Consider the following 16,740-nt stretch of genomic DNA (forward strand, 5'->3'; position numbering starts at 1 on the left):
AACAATATCTCAATATCCACAGTAGATGACAGTTTCCCAGCACGACACTGTTTTAATAAGCTAGATGTGCCTCGGGGTCTGTGGGAACTATAAACAGGTGAAATTTAAGTGTGGCTCTCATTTTCACTCTGCGTGTGGAAAAGTCGAGGAGGGTTTAATCCACAGACTCGGGGGTAAATTATGTTTACTTTCTTTTTTTAGTGAGTATTCCTTCAAGGCACTGGAAAAAATGGGCCGAATGAATTTTGTTTGTGTGTTTTAGGTGTTTAACAGGGAGATGAGGAAATATCATTCCTAAAAGATGCCAAAAATCACTGTTTTTCTGGGTCCGTGTCAGTTGAATTGATTCAATTAATGACTTTCTTATTAAAGGATACCAATGCTAGTTTGACACCACCAAATATTTTTAGAGAAACTACTTATGAGCTATTTAACCTGGCTAGCTTATCGAAAACAAGCATTTCCCGAGTTCTCTTTTCCAATGCAGGTTTTTGAACAGTCAATTTAGTTTTTTGTTCCAAACGTTGAGACTTAATTTATTCTCAAATTAAACGGAGACCAAATTCACTGCAACCTGTTTGTTTGTTTCCCTCTCAAGCCCCTTTCAAACAGCTTACGCCTCTCCCACCCACACCACAGTATTTCCCAAAGGAACATCAGTGATCTCACAGTTGAGTTTATCCAGACGCCCATCCAGTATAAACAGGGAGCTTTGAGACGGGGTCATGAGATACTGTCCGAACAGCCCGCTGCCAGTCATGACCCTGTTCTGGCGGTTCCAAGGCCAATGAGCAGCTGGCGTGGGCTGCTTTAGGCTCTTGATCATTTTGACGCTACCAGTGCTGAGTTCCACAAAAAGAGCATCCGTCTGGTGGCCCGAGCTGCCAAACACGTTATACTGGTTAGCCTCGGTGAACGAGGGCATGAAGGCCAGATCGGACAGGTGCAGGTTGGTGTGAATGTCAAATGGCTGGTCGATTTCGCCCCGCACGGACACATGCTGCAAGCGCATGAGGCCATCACGGTCATCCACACTCACTAAATAGTGGCCATCAGGAGAGACATAAGGTGTGCCACTCACATCCCCGTTTGGACCAAAGACATTGTCTGTTACGCTATCGATGATTAACTGTGGCCGTACCGCACCTGTTGAGTCTGGCCGACAGTTGACGAAGTAGTATCCGCCCAGGTGTGTGTAGGCGAGGGATTGTGGGATGCAATCGTACTGCTGCAGACTAATGTTTTTCACATAGGAGGTGGTTTCCAAATCGATCTTATGAAGAGCTGGTTCGTTCTTGTGGAGGATGATACCAAACCTATTAAAGAAAAAATATGTGTTAGACATAAATATCAGTTAGATATCAGTTTCTGTCAAGCAAAACATTCATTCAACACAACTATTTCATGTTTCTTTGTCAGAACAAGCTCACCGGGGTTTTTTTGGCATTAAGGATTAAAATTACGCTTTTTAAATAATGCCTTTTATATCCCAATTCATTCCTTTTAAAAAGTTTTTTTTTTAATGCAAGCATTCATATAATTGCTGCTAATGCATATGCCTTGTCCAAATACCCACACTTGCCGTCTTGGCCACTTGAGAGCACGTGTGCGCCGCAGGAAGTAAGTGTTCAAGACAGTCCCAGTTCTTAAAAATGCCAAAGCACAGTTCACTTAACACAGACTAAATTCACTCCTGAGCAGTATTCAAGGCTTAGTGTATCCCATCATGCATCATGTTGTGGAAACAAATCGTGATACTTTTTGCCGAGATCTCACGAGAGGTCACAGAAACCTTTCCAATGTAAGTTGAATATTAATATAATAATTAGGTATTACATATAATTTAGTAGAAAAACAGTGTTTTATATTTTATTGGTGCAAAGATAAGTAGTGGTGATATTTATTTTGTACAACATTTGCAGCTGCTTTTTATCACTTAATTAGAAGCACCACAAATTGAAATTATGTCATTTTATAGAGACTACTGAACATCCTATTTAGAATTTGATTTTAAAATGCAAAGTATTTAAAATCTAAATTAAAATAAAGCTATATAAACATTTCATTTTTACAACACTATGGGTGTATCCCATCAGGTAATGAAAAGTTCTACACACACTTGTGGTCTTCATGCTCCCTTGAACACTTGGACCAAATACAGGAAATACATCATATAAGTAGTAAAGTGTTTAAGTGCAAAGACTGCAAGTGTGGGTATTTGGCCAAGGCAATAGTTTTTTTATTTAAAGCTGCAGTCCGTAAGTTTTGCCTCTCTGATGCCATCTCTGTTTGAAATCTGCAATTGCAGTGATTCGTGGAATTATTTTCTTTACGTGGGTTATGTGTTGGCACGGATTAGTCTTATGTTTTAAAGAGTGTGTGTGGCTCGCACCGGTGTGGATAATGTACTTCAAAATCACAGATTCTAGCCTATGTTTTGGTAGTATGACTCAAACAAGAATTTTCACTGGATATTGTCATCGAAACAAATCAAAAGTCTTCCCACTTTTAGTTCTGACCAACTGAGGAAAAAGCATTACAAATAAAATTGCATTAATCTAATGATCTGTTAGCTCATATCACATCAAACCTTGCAAATTATTACTGTTATATTAGTTCTCAAACTGTTAATGTTAACAACATCAGCATTGCACGACGACGTGTATGTAGTGTGTATTATTGTTACATGTAAATTCCTATTTATGTACAGTTTTTAATTGTCATACCATTCGAATTTCATATAGAGAAATCATTTTAACCTAAAAAGCTAATTATTCTTCCTAAGAACTGGTTCTCTTTAAAATACAAAACTTGTGCAATCCCATATGTAACCAGATGCATATTTAAAACTGGAATATAATCTGATTTCAGACACTTACATGTGGTTTATAAACACATAAACCTGTGAAAACCAACCAATACTACTTAGAAAATAGACCATTAGAAAATATAATTGTGGCGAGTGGGGCGAGGCCGAGGGACGTGGGAACAAGGAGTGAGGCCGGCAATGATTGGGCAAATCAGTGACACCTGCGACCCACCGCCGGTCTCGAGTCCCACGTAGGAGATGGAAGGATATAAAACTGGAGCGACGACAGTGAAGGACGAGAGAGGACCAGGCCTGGGCTTTTAGTTGTGTTTTGGTTTTTATTTGAGCGCACCAGTCGTCCGTGAGGGGCTGGTGCGCTGTTTTGTGTTTATTTTGTATTATTAAAATGTTATTTGATTGTCCGCCGGTTCCCGCCTCTTTCTTGCCGATGACTAGGAAGTCTTATATCATTACAGTGGTGCCGAAACCCGGGAGAAGGAGGGACGCGCTGCTGAAGATCCCTCGCTGCTGTGGTGAATCCGCGGTGCCACGGAGCTTGCGAGGAGGATGCCGCCATGGACGCTCGAGGCGGTGGACTGGAGCGAGTTGCTGGGGACGGGCGAGCTCGCTGCCGACCGCCCGCGATGTGGAGGGACGGCTGCCGTCCGTGATGGAGCGGAGGAGTCGGCGCCGTTCGACAGGGGGCCGGAGCCTGCTGCCTCCGTGAAGGTATCTGGAGGAGCAGGGAACGGAGGACTCCTGCCGGCTGCCCAAAACCGGAGGAGCCGTCGCCGTCCACCGGGCGGCGGAGGGGTGTCGTGCGGTCCGCCGAGGGCCGTCCAGTGCCACCGCCAGGCACCGCGGAGGAGATCGCCCAGCCGGTGGAGGGCCGAGCAGCAGTGCGTCTGGGAACCGGAATTTTTTTTTTTTCCTCTCTCCCCTCTCTCGTCTCTGTCGCTCCTCCTTCCATCTCCTTTTCTCTCGCCTCATCTGTCCTTTCCCCAGGTTCCCGTGAGCGGTCCCCCCCGGAGGGAGGGGGAGGGGGGGGGGGGTAGAGCGCAGTCTCGAGGGTACCCCCCGGCCTGCGAGGGGCGATGGGGGTATGTGGTGAGTGGGGCGGGGCCGAGGGACGTGGGAACAAGGAGTGAGGCCGGCAATGATTGGGCAAATCAGTGACACCTGCGACCCACCGCCGGTCTCAAGTCCCACGTAGGAGATTCAAGGATTTAAAACTGGAGCGACGACAGTGAAGGACGAGAGAGGACCAGGCCTGGGCTTTTAGTTGTGTTTTGGTTTTTATTTGAGCGCACCAGTCATCCGTGAGGGGCTGGTGCGCTGTTTTGTGTTTATTTTGTATTATTAAAATGTTATTTGATTGTCCGCCGGTTCCCGCCTCCTTCTTGCCGATGACTAGGAAGTCTTATATCATTACAATAATTATAAGATTTCTGCTGTGAATTGGGCTAAGGTAAGGCTGGTTATGTACTGTACTTGCTCAAAATTTATTTCAGATAATTTTTAACCAAAAAAAGTTACAAACTGCAGCTTTAATTTGTATCTTTTTGTAAACAAATCTTTTAGTATAGAAAACATAAGTTAATCTTATAATTACAACCTATTTCATGACAATAATATCACCTTTATGGTGCTCTATGACAAAATTTAAATCGTATTTTGATAGTATTGTCTAATAATTTGGGGTAAATATTCTACAAGTATTAATAGGCATAATTAGTCAAACTAAAATTGAAATAACTTCTCTTATGTTGAATTTTTTTTCATATAACTGTTGAATTTCCTTGCAAATTGAAAATAGTAAATTCCTCTTCTAGACAACTCATGAACTTATAGAAAGCCAGTTCATAAATTCTGACTTTTGCCCAACCCTGAAGCTTTGTTATTATTAGGGATCTGCATTGATTAAATAAAAGCTTCAATCCCAAGTTAAAGTGTCCCTGGAACTGGATCTAACTCCACTGCGCACTTGACTAATGTTGCCCTGAGGGCACTGCGCTTGCAATTAATGAAGTGTAAGTTGCTTCGGATAAGAAGTAGCTGCCACACCGAAAGTAACAAACGAAGCTTCTGAGTGAATAAACCCAGAGTGCAGGTTCAAGTCTAATGAGGGAGATCCAAAAGCTTTAAGAGAGACAAAGAATTCAATGTCACATCTCTGTAAATCAGTCCATGCTAAATATCCTCTGCCTGATGTCTGGTTTCATAATTGATTTCAATTAAAAAATTAATCATCCACACTTTGTCTCATCCATTGAGAAATCCAAAGAGCCCAATTATTGGCTATAAAATATTCTCCCAAGAACCAAGAACAAATGAAGTTGGTGAGGGAAATAAAGTATCTGACAAAGTCCAATTAAATCTGCATGCTCTCCAATCAATTCTAGCACAGACATCAAACCCTGACATCCATTTTCTTTTATGCACTCGAGAATGTGGCCACTGTCGGCGTCTAGCCAAAAGGCCACGTCTGCTGAGGACCAATGGGACAGATTATCACCGCCCCTGATGAGCTACACCAGTTGGCAGCAGGAGTCCAACTATTAGCTACAGTCCAGGCTGTTTTGGCTGTGACGATTTGCTCGGGGCTTAATTTCTAAATTATGAGGTCCGGGAAGAAGGCCTGGTGACAGATCCGGACACTGGGGGCTGAGACCATGGAATATGAATGTAAAAGTGTGTGTTCATTACCCAGTCATCCACTTCAATTGTAAATAGGATTACTTTGCAAGCAAGAAAAATTCTCCCCTGCTCTGTTAATAAAATATCTTCTCTGTCTGGATTAAGGGTCAAACTGACCTCAAATTATATAAAAATCATATTGAATTAATATGAATCTTGTATTTGACAAGCTACAGTAAAGGTTTGTAAAAAAATAAAATTTTCCCTTTTCTCTTTTCAAAGTGTTACATTTTGACGATGTGAAACCATTGAGGGGGGCAATTTTGTATATACTTTCCAAATCACATCTATGTGTCAAAAACAGTGCACCTTTATCACCTTAAATGTGTAAAAGTCTAAAAAACTTTTTTCACTAGTGTTTCTAGCTGTTTAAATGTGGTTCAAACTGACCAACTGATTTGGAGATCTTGCGCAAAGTACTTCTTCTTAGTTCTGCATTTCTTCTGAAAAAATGTAGCCTATTTGCCTTAACTTTGCATAAACATGATAAAAAAATACAAATAAAAATACATTTTAAACTTCTAAATTTTCTCATGAAATTTAAAGTTACACTTGGTGCCCAATACCTTTGAATATTTAGTTTTTTTTATGCAAGTAAAATTTTGGTGGTAAATCCAATGCAACAAAAACATGAATAAAACAATGAAAGCGGCTGCTGCTACCACTCACAAACATACATCAATGATACAATTCATCCTGGATATGCTTTAAAAAACAGGCCTGTGTGCTGTGGGGGTCACTACAATGTTTTCAGAATCAGCGTTCAGCTTTGTTAAACAGATGCAACCCATGAGGAAACATGCATCACTCAATAATGATTACAAAAAGGTTTTGTAGTGCTAGATATAAAACATTTCTACAGGGACATGTAATGATGTATCCCCAGAATAGGATACTTAAGAGTCACATTCACCGTTTTAAGTTGGCACACACAGCTCTGTCACATGGATATCTGCTGCTGATTTCATTACACTATAAAGTCGCTAGCCTCTACCCATGCAGTCAATATACAACAGGACAGCTCTGTAATTTCATAATAAAAAACAACACAACAGGTTTTTTTGTAGCAGTCTGTATACTTTGTGATTTCTGCGTTTATTTATCCACTGCAGGGCAATTAATAGAGACACTTTCCTGTTGTAAATCAATTCTTTCTCCAAACTAAACCATAGGCATCCCAAACAACCTTTTCCTATGAACAAACAAAACACATTTACTCATTTATGGCAATACTTGTATTTATACAAACTCCTTCAATATTTATCTGACCAAAGCTTTAGACTGAAAATGTGTATTTAGCATTAGTAAGGGGCTTACTGTACAATTAAAATAAAATAAGGTAAGGTATTTTTTTTTTTTTTTTTTTTATAGTTGACGTAAACTAATTCTTCCGCAGGCTGGTTGCGGATAAAAGCATGACAGAAAGTCAATGAATGCTGTGAATGAGACTCTTGTAGGCTGTTTTTTTCCCAGTGTGAAGGTGTGTAAATGCTAAAATAATTTGACAAGCTGACTAAAATGTCACATGCAGTCTCTCCCCTGTACAAATCCCTCTTCAACAGTTCACTGCCACAGGTGAAGTCTAAATATATGAGGCATTGCAAATGAGAAACGATTGAAGTAACTATTGGATCACGGATCACCAAACATTCCTCCTTACAAGAGTGTTCTGTACAAATGACACGGGCGCTGTTTACCAGTTGCAGATCTTATTATGTCAGCATATTCACAAAAATCAATATCCTCCTGAGGATTACGCAAGTAAATTCATATAAATTTACAAAGCATGCTGAGCTCTCTGGTTGATCTAATTATTATTTATGGGTATTCGTGCATAAAATGTAGTCATAACATGAGTTTATGGTTAGATAAACACTGATATGTACAGTATCATTGTAAAAAAATGTTTCTAAAAAATGAAACCTTCTGTGTGTGCAATTTTAGAGATGTACAAATGATCACAAATCATTTGAGAGTCATATAATAGGTTGTCTACTTTATAACCAGTTTATACATTTTTACTGTATTTTTGATCAAATCAATGCAGTCTTGGTAAGCCTATATATTTTTTCATGTTTCATGTTTTTATTTTTCTCTGAAAGACGTCCATACACACCATTTTTTAAGCCCACATCCACTGACATTATTCTTCTCTCTAGCCTGGTTTGTTTGTCTGAGAAAAATTGCCATGATTGGTCAGATCACCTGTCAATCAAACTCCTGGTGAAGGGTCAATTGTGTCAACATGATTTAAATACATTATGTTTTGAGATTGAGGCAAATCCAGTTCCAACCATTCTTCAGAAGATTTTGAAACAACTGTAGCTCTCTAATGTTGTGTTTAAAAGGTATTTAGTTGTTTCAGAGGCTGCCAATGCACTTTACATAAAATACCTTTGAGATCAGCATGTCTGGTCTTGATCTGAGAGTCTGTTTTTTCTTACATAATCATTCTCTCAATCTTTATCTTATTCACTCTAGATCAATGACGTAATTCCTCAAACATCTTACATAACAAATTTACAAAGAAACACAACTTCTCCATCCAAAAGCTAATGTAATGTGCTAAATCCAAACTCTTGCCAGGCCAAGTTCAGAGGGCTGTAATACTTTACACTGGTGTTAACCTCTATTTCAGCGTAGAGCGCTGATGTTGCACTATGTTGACTCGGAGCACTGAAACACATTACTACATCAGAGAGCGGACAGCACCGCTAAATGTCACAAGCCTACTGGGACAGTGCACTAAAAAATGTGTACATACCCTCAACTGAGCATCCAGCAGTTTATTCAAGAAAAGCGAGACTGACATGCACTGAACTCTATTGTCAGGAACCGAATTGTAGTGCTGCACGTATCAACTAGCGCAATATCACTGCTAGTAAATATTAGGGCGAAAACAAACAGCTGGGTTCAGTGAATCGTCTATGAAGAGAGTGTGTGTGGCATCCGTGTAAGCCGTATTATCTCAGGTCTCAAAAGGACTGAAAATTAAACTGGTCTTTGTGCATTACGCTGTATCCTCCGGGTGAACTCTCTAACACGGGTCTAAGATCCTGCCTTTCAACAAAGCTGGTCACTAGCTGTGCTGAGGATCTGCAACTGAACTGCAACGATGTGCTTATTCTCCAAAACCTTTATTAACACTATAATAAGAGGCACAGGCTATTTGAACTACAAAAATATGTTTACACACAGATAAGTAAACAGGATAGATGCTATTAGCATTTACTGATTATGAGATTGAGTTATGATAATTTGACCGGATAGTCTTATTAAAATGTTGTGAATATGATTTGATTTGATTACATTGCAAAGAAACTGTCAATCATCTTGCCTCACAGGGTAAGTCTATGGTTCCAAAACTAGTGAGCAGCCTAAGAAGGAGGTATTTTAAGACAACATAACTGTGTTGGAGACATTAAGGTTACTGAAATCAGTTAATCAAAGTTCCTGTAACACATTTTATGCACTCCCATTAATTTTCTCCATAGGGGAATTGATTTAATTACTTTTAAATCGTTAAAGACAGACTTACTGTAAGCTACAAGGATTTAGATTGATTGTATAGTTTATGATTAAATTACATCTCCAACTTCCCATATTTAAAGCCATTTAGTACACAGCCTTGTACCTTTGACTTTTTGTACAATTTTCATATACTTTTCTGCTTCAAATTAAATATTGTATAGGACAGGAAGAGCTAAATAAACTTATCACTGTATCTAAACCAACAACATGTTTATTAGATCCTGTACCCACTAAATTACTAAAAGAGCTGTTACCTGTAGCCGAAGAACCACTTCTCAATATCATTAACTCGTCGTTATCTTTAGGTCACGTCCCAAAACCATTCAAGCTGGCGGTTATCAAGCCTCTTATTAAGAAACCAAAACTAGATCCTAGTGTACTGGCAAATTATAGGCCTATTTCAAATCTTCCATTTATGTCTAAAATTTTAGAAAAAGTTGTGTCTGCTCAATTGAGCACCTTCCTGCATAAAAATGATCTGTATGAAGAATTTCAGTCAGGTTTTAGGCCCCACCATAGCACAGAAACTGCACTTGTTAAAATTACAAATGACCTGCTCCTTGCGTCAGATCAAGGCTGCATCTCATTTCTAGTCTTACTTGATCTTAGTGCTGCATTCGACACCATAGATCATGACATACTCATAGATCGATTACAAAACTATACAGGTATTCAAGGGCAGGCTCTAAGATGGTTTAGATCCTACCTGTCCGATCGCTACCATTTTGTTTATTTAAATGGGTTGTCATCTCATTTATCATCAGTAAAATATGGAGTGCCACAAGGATCCGTCCTAGGTCCCCTTCTATTTTCAATATACATGTTGCCCCTTGGTAATATTATTAGAAAATATGGAATTAGCTTCCACTGTTATGCTGATGATACTCAGCTATATATCTCAACGAGACCAGATGAAACTTCCCAATTATCTAAGCTAACAGAGTGTGTTAAAAATGTAAAAGATTGGATGACAAATAATTTTCTCCAATTAAATTCGGATAAGACAGAGATATTAATTATTGGACCAAAAAACACCACACAGAATCTTGTAGATTACAATCTGCAGCTAGACAGATGTACTGTTACTTCCTCTACAGTCAGAAATCTGGGTGTTATATTGGACAGCAAATTGTCTTTTGAAAATCATATTTCCAATGTTACAAAAACTGCATTCTTCCATCTTAGAAACATTGCCAAGCTACGAAACATGTTATCTGTTTCTGATGCAGAAAAGCTAGTTCATGCATTTATGACCTCTAGACTGGACTATTGTAATGCACTTCTAGGTGGTTGTCCTGCTTCATCAATAAACAAGCTACAGGTAGTCCAAAATGCAGCAGCTAGAGTCCTTACGAGGTCAAGAAAATATGATCATATTACCCCAATTTTACAGTCTCTGCACTGGCTACTATTAAGTTCCGTATCAGTTACAAAGTTCATTACTTACCTATAAGGCCCTAAATGGTTTAGCTCCTGCGTACCTAACTAGCCTTCTACCACGCTACAACCCATCACGCACCCTAAGGTCACAAAACGCTGGACTTTTGGTAGTTCCTAGGATAGCAAAGTCCACTAAAGGAGGTAGAGCTTTTTCACATTTGGCTCCCAAACTCTGGAATAGCCTTCCTGATAATGTTCGGGGTTCAGACACACTCTCTCTGTTTAAATCTAGATTAAAAACGCATCTCTTTCGCCAAGCATTCGAATAATGTATCTCTTAAATTGTGAGTGTAGTTGCATCTGCATTTTTATTCTTTAGCTTGGGTTAAACTAATTTTACTTTGTTGGATCAGCAGCTATGCTAATGATGTCTCTATTTTGTTTCTATGTTTTGCCACGGGATTTACATCCCGTGGTAACTAGGATTTACACAAGCTCCAGTCTGGATCCAGAACACCTGAGAAGAGAAGATGCTGACCCTCAGAGGACCCCAGATGATCCTAACCTTGAATCAACAAACAGAACTAACAATTATTGCTACATGTGTGACTGCATCATATAATTACTATTAATTAATAATATTGATAGTTCATCGTCTAGCTGACTACGTCTTGTATTATTATTATTATTTTTTATTTTTTATAAAATCCTGTCAAACGTGCACAAACTACTAGCTACTACTAAATATTGTAGAAAAATAATTTTCTGTAAAGTTGCTTTGTAATGATTTGTATTGTAAAAAGCGCTATACAAATAAACTTGAATTGAATTGAATTGAAAAAAATATTGTAATGGTATGATTCACCTTGCTAAAGTTTGGTTTGGCTCATAACTTCCTACAGAAAAAATTCTTCTGGAACCAAGGCTGCTGAAAAAGTGGGCTGGCACTGTTGCACTCTTATAAAGCATTCTTAATTATGAGGTTCCTTTTTATTTAAGATGCAGCAGCGTATGTAGGCAGCAAACAGCTAGATTTTTGGAACAGAGCTTAAGTTTTCTTTAAGACCGTCACATTATTATTCTTTTTTTTTTTTGTGTGAACATTTTACATTGTTTGCTACTCTTGTCATCAGCAGAGTGACTTGCTCTCTTAATGAAGAGAACAAGTAATCTCTCTAGCGTTTGGAATTGAGTCATTATTTTTTTATACTAGCACGACATGAGAGCAAAAGTAAACATCTATCTGCCAACAGGGGACAATAAGAGGATCATGGCATGCTCAGTAATCTTCAATTCAGATTTTAATCAATTCAAATGAGATTTCCATATCCATGCAACATCTCCTGGTCTGTTTATTCAGGGTTTAAACATTTCCCTCTCGACTACGTCCAAATCTACTTTCTCATGTGAGTGACTTTGAATGCACAAAATGGTTTATTAAGATCTAAAAGTCAGTTCCCGAATGCACGTTACACACTATTCAGAACTAGAGCCGTTTTCTCAGGAGTTTTAATCAGTCAGTACGTGTTTATACATTGCTTATATGTATGTATGTATATATATATATATATATATATATATATATATATATATATATATATATATATATGTATGTGTGTGTGTGTGTGTGTGTATATATATATATATATATATATATATATATATATATATATGTTGGGAGTCTTTTTCTCATTTACCTGATGTGACTGATGGTGAGGCTTATGGGAGGAATAAAGAAATCCTCCACCCTGTCGAAGCGATGGCCAACTGGCTGGGTGTGGATGGTGTGGTGGGACATGCTTTCGCTGGCTTGGCTGATCACCTGATGTATGGAAGAGTCACAATAGGAACATGAGTGATCATGTGCAGGAACATACACAAGGGGTAGATTTGTGTACTTCTAATTGTCAAAATTCCCCTTGTCTTTGACTAACTCAATGTATTATGTTTTTGATTAACCAAAGCTATGCATTATGAGGGACAAGACTGTTCCAATTATGCGATATGGAGCCCCACTGAGACCCCTTGCTATGCTGGTTTAATTTTACATCACTTGGGAAGGCTCCAAAAATGTCAACTAAAATCATCAAAACACACTCTCAGCAGGGCCAACTCATCTACTTGAATAATCAGATGAGAGAAGTAGTTAAGCAGAACGTCCCAGTACTCATGTTGAAGAGGCATCAGATGGTGATTAGCACTCACTGATGAATCTGGAGTGATTTGACTTACCTGGAGGGTTGGAAAGTTTTTCTCTAGATCTCCCCAGCTCAGGATCCACACCTGGTCATGAGACTTGTCATAGTGCAGCTTCACTGGAACCCGGTCGGTGCTCACAGTCTGTTGACAACAGCAGATCAACAGTTTCCATCTGATTATCAAAATCAATTAACATAGTAACATTTAACTACTAAAAATGTAGTTTATGTGGTAGGGTTGGGCAAATCTCATGTTCAAAAAAGCCTCATGATCCATAAAAAAAAATTAAAGTAAATTTAATAAATCATATAATTAAATGATACCTAATTAATTACCTAATCTAAACGTCCATACATCACTGTTTAAAAGTTTGGTATCACGTTTAAAAAAAGAAAAAAAAGAAATTAATAATATTATTCAGCAAGGTCCTGAAAAAAATAATCTTGTATTATACCAAAATATTTCAAGATTGATAATTATAATAAATGTTCCGTGAACACCAGATCAGCATATTAGAATGATTTCTGAATAGATGCTGAAAATGTTTTTTCATGACCCTAATGTTCCATTACAGGAATAAAGTACTCTTATTTAAAAAATTAAATAAAAATAAAAATATTTCACAAATACTGCCTTACTATATATTTGATCAAATAACTGAAGCCTTGAATGGTGAAGGTGAACGTATAAATCTAATTTTAAAACATTCACAAATATATACAGATATACTCATATTATAGTAATTTGATATAATGTACACTATCATAGTCAGATCACTTATAAAAGACACACAATCTAATTAGAAAGATGCAACACAGTATTGATCAAAGTTACGTGAAATGTTATAATTATCTCATGATAGGCACAACTAGTCACACTTCAGCATTTTTGCCCCTGGTCAGTAGAGCGTCTTTGAAAAATTGATCACTTCTCCACATTGTTTGCTTTTCAAGCGTCCTTGTGAGAATTCAATCAAATCACTGGAACTCATTATGTTAATTCATAAAGCAGATTTCATTCATGCTTTTTAACATTCTACAAAAGTCACCATAAAAGTTTACAAGTCCTCCAAAGCAACTATCCATGACAGAGAGAACGTGTGTTGCTTCCAAAAGTACAGCTGTATGTTATTTAACCACATGCAGAGTTTGGTATGGGTGTGCATTTTAAATGGGGTGCTGACAGTAACAATAGCTCAGCCCGTTTGCAATAATAGCTTTGCATCCATATCCATTCTCTGTCACCTGGCTGAAGATATTCCACTGGGAAACAAATGATTCATTTTGTGCAGTGATAGCCTTACTGTGCAATTTTCACACCTCATTGTGCTTACATGGATGCACACGAATATGAAAAAAAATGTAATTTGCACATTGAGCGTTGCAAAAATTATTACACCCTCTCTCTCTCTCAGTATGTACATTTTTTCCCCCTCAGAATGTCTCTAACTTCAGATCTGATGCAGCATTCACGGTTAAGTCCTCCAGAATGTGAGCATTTGAACAGCTTGTTTCGACAACACACCGCATTAAAAGAAACCAGGAGAGAACTACTGTTCGTCTAGCCATGATGAAGGAGGGTGATTGTTGTCTTCAGCGTCAATCTCCATGTGTGCAAAAATCTGTGGGAGCAGATGTGCACATTGAATTTTTATCCCAGCACATCCCTTCCCCCCTTACGAGGATTAGACTAAATAATAGAAACTCTTCAGCACGGATGAACAAATTCTCACCACTATCCTTAGCAGATGTGTGAAATTTTAATTCGTACAAAAAAGTTTTGGTTAAATAATGAATTCTCAGAGAGACCCTTGTCAGCACATTCTGAGGCATCATGGAATACCCAAGTCAGGCCTGGCATGAAGAAAGTCTTGATAGCACTCATTTGGGCAGTCACTCTGAAACAAAACTACTTTTCAGCCTGAAGCATCAGCCTCTTCTATGGCTGCGTTTTTTATACTTGGCATTAACATGCGATCAACCGTGATTCGATCAAGCAGATCGGATCGTCAGTCAATCAGAACACGGCATGCTAACATTGTGATTAGTTCTGGTTTGGAGTACCTTGAAGAAACTACTTAAACAAGAGATTATTGAGTTCACATGGCAGAAAAAAAGAAAAAGAAAATGTTGCATACCATGTGAAAATAAAGAATAAAATATGCCAACTAGAATGACTCATTGCATATATTAAAATGCAGCATTATTTAAATTTAATGAGGTGTCTATAGTATGTTCATGAGAGTAATGTTTTATTTTACTGATTCCTTGGCTTACCTGAACAGCTTTCTGGGATTGGACATCTACAATGAGCAACCTGTTCAGCAAAGGCTGTGTGGCGTAAATTAACTTGTCCTTCACATTGACGGCTGATGTCCACAAACATTTCTGTTCCTTATCTCCCTCCACTTGTGGACAGACATCCTCCTTCAGAAATAAGGTACAAAAAAGGGTCATTAAAACTACACAAAGAATTATTAAGGATTATTAGAGTAAATGGATTTTTAGAAGTGGTTCTTCACGTAAAAGGAAACTATGAGTTGACAATTGACAACTGAGTTGAAGTTCAACAATGCCACTAAACTTTTCCATGAAGATTTTTTTTTTTTTTTTTTAAATCTACTCAGTAAAATCAAACAGTAAAAGATCTCCTGTGGTGAATCTGTTGACTGAAACTGCAATCTGTAAGATCTTCAAAATGATCAGAGAATATTTAATATAGGAGGGAAGTACATGTGATAGTGATTTCCCACAAGCAGAACATAGGAAAAACACATCATAATGCTCCCTAAATGTTTGCACCGCGGCTTGCCGTTAAGGCCTGGCATTTGATTGATGTCCTAATAGAGGCCTGCTGCCTCTCTGGAGTCTGGAAACTCAAGCTCTCACCGCCCCAATCCCCAAACAAATACAGCTGTCTCATCAGCATACCCAGCTCCAACGTAACAGCTAAACAGAGGAAGGCAATCATTTAATAGCTTGTGTAAATCTAACAGCTGTCTATCAGAAAGAGCAGAGAATTTATATTCAGAGTCAAGGAGGGATGTAAGCGATGTAAAGTGATGAAGGAGATCAGCTGATGTCTGTGCTGAGGATCAAACTCCATGCGGTTAAATTACTGGTCATGTCAGGAACGGAAGAAAGAAAGAAAGAAAGAAAGAAGGGAAGAAAGAAGGAAGACAGGAAGCCTGAATAGAATGAAAGGTGTATAGATGGATGTGTGATGGATAGAAAGAGTGAAAGACAAAAAGGATGGAATCAAGTAAAGAAAGATGGATGGGTAGAATATAAAAGAAAAGGAAGGATGGATGGATGGATGGATGGATGGAAGGAAGGAAAGAAGTATGGGGGAAAGATGGATGGGTGAACATAATGGAGGATAGACAGATGGATGTTAAAGAGTGAATGAGAATGGGGAAAGGAAGGAAGGATGAATGTTGGAAAGAATGAGAAAAGGATAGATGATGGAAGGAATGAAGGAAGAATAGAATAGTAGAAAGGATGCATAGACAGGTAGATGATAGATGGATGGATGGATGAAAGAAAGAAAGAAAGAAAGAAAGAAAGAAAGAAAGAAAGAAAGAAAGAAAGAAAGAAAGAAGAGAATGAAGGATGGATAGATGGATGATGATGAAAGAATGAAAGATAATGGGGAAAGGAAGGATGGATGTAGGCTGGATAGATGAAAATAAATAATGAGAAAAGGATAGATGGAGGGAAGAATGGTTGGAGAGAAGTAAAGATGGATAGGTGAACAGAATGAAGGATGATAGATTAATGGAAAGAGTGAAAGAAAAGGGTGAATGGATTGATTTAAAGTTAGAAAAAGAAATGGAAGGAAGGAACGAAGGAAGGAAAAATATGAATGCATAGATGCATAGAAAGAAATAAAGAAAGAAAGAAGAGAAAGAAGGATGGATAGATGGATGATAAAGGGTGAATGGATTGATTTAAAGTAAGAAATAGAAATTCATGCAGACACCAGCAATCAATCATTTTTGTTGTAAAATAATTGCAAAAGAAAGCTGATAAATAAATAGCAGTCATAAACTTCACAATTTGCTTGTGGCTACAGCATGCAGGAAGGAAAACAGAGGCTTTATGTTATGCTTTATGCTGTATGTT

The 16,740-nt window shown here is 38.2% G+C and overlaps 1 protein-coding gene across 2 annotated transcripts in view; it reads right to left on the reverse strand.

Moving 5' to 3' along the window:
• Nucleotides 1-356: 356 nt before the first annotated feature.
• fstl5 (follistatin-like 5) overlaps nt 357-16,740 on the reverse strand; it is a 130,301-nt gene continuing 113,917 nt past the window's right edge. For both annotated transcript variants that reach the window (XM_059515998.1, XM_059515997.1), the window contains exons 13-16: nt 14,893-15,042; nt 12,650-12,757; nt 12,115-12,239; nt 357-1,316 (exon numbers count right to left, since the gene is read on the reverse strand). In XM_059515998.1, coding sequence (XP_059371981.1) covers nt 614-1,316; nt 12,115-12,239; nt 12,650-12,757; nt 14,893-15,042 — 1,086 coding nt within the window. In that variant the 3' untranslated portion in view covers nt 357-613. The remainder of the gene's footprint in view (nt 1,317-12,114; nt 12,240-12,649; nt 12,758-14,892; nt 15,043-16,740) is intronic.

This window comes from Carassius carassius, chromosome 29, assembly GCF_963082965.1.
Source record: "Carassius carassius chromosome 29, fCarCar2.1, whole genome shotgun sequence".
NCBI lineage: Eukaryota > Metazoa > Chordata > Actinopteri > Cypriniformes > Cyprinidae > Carassius > Carassius carassius.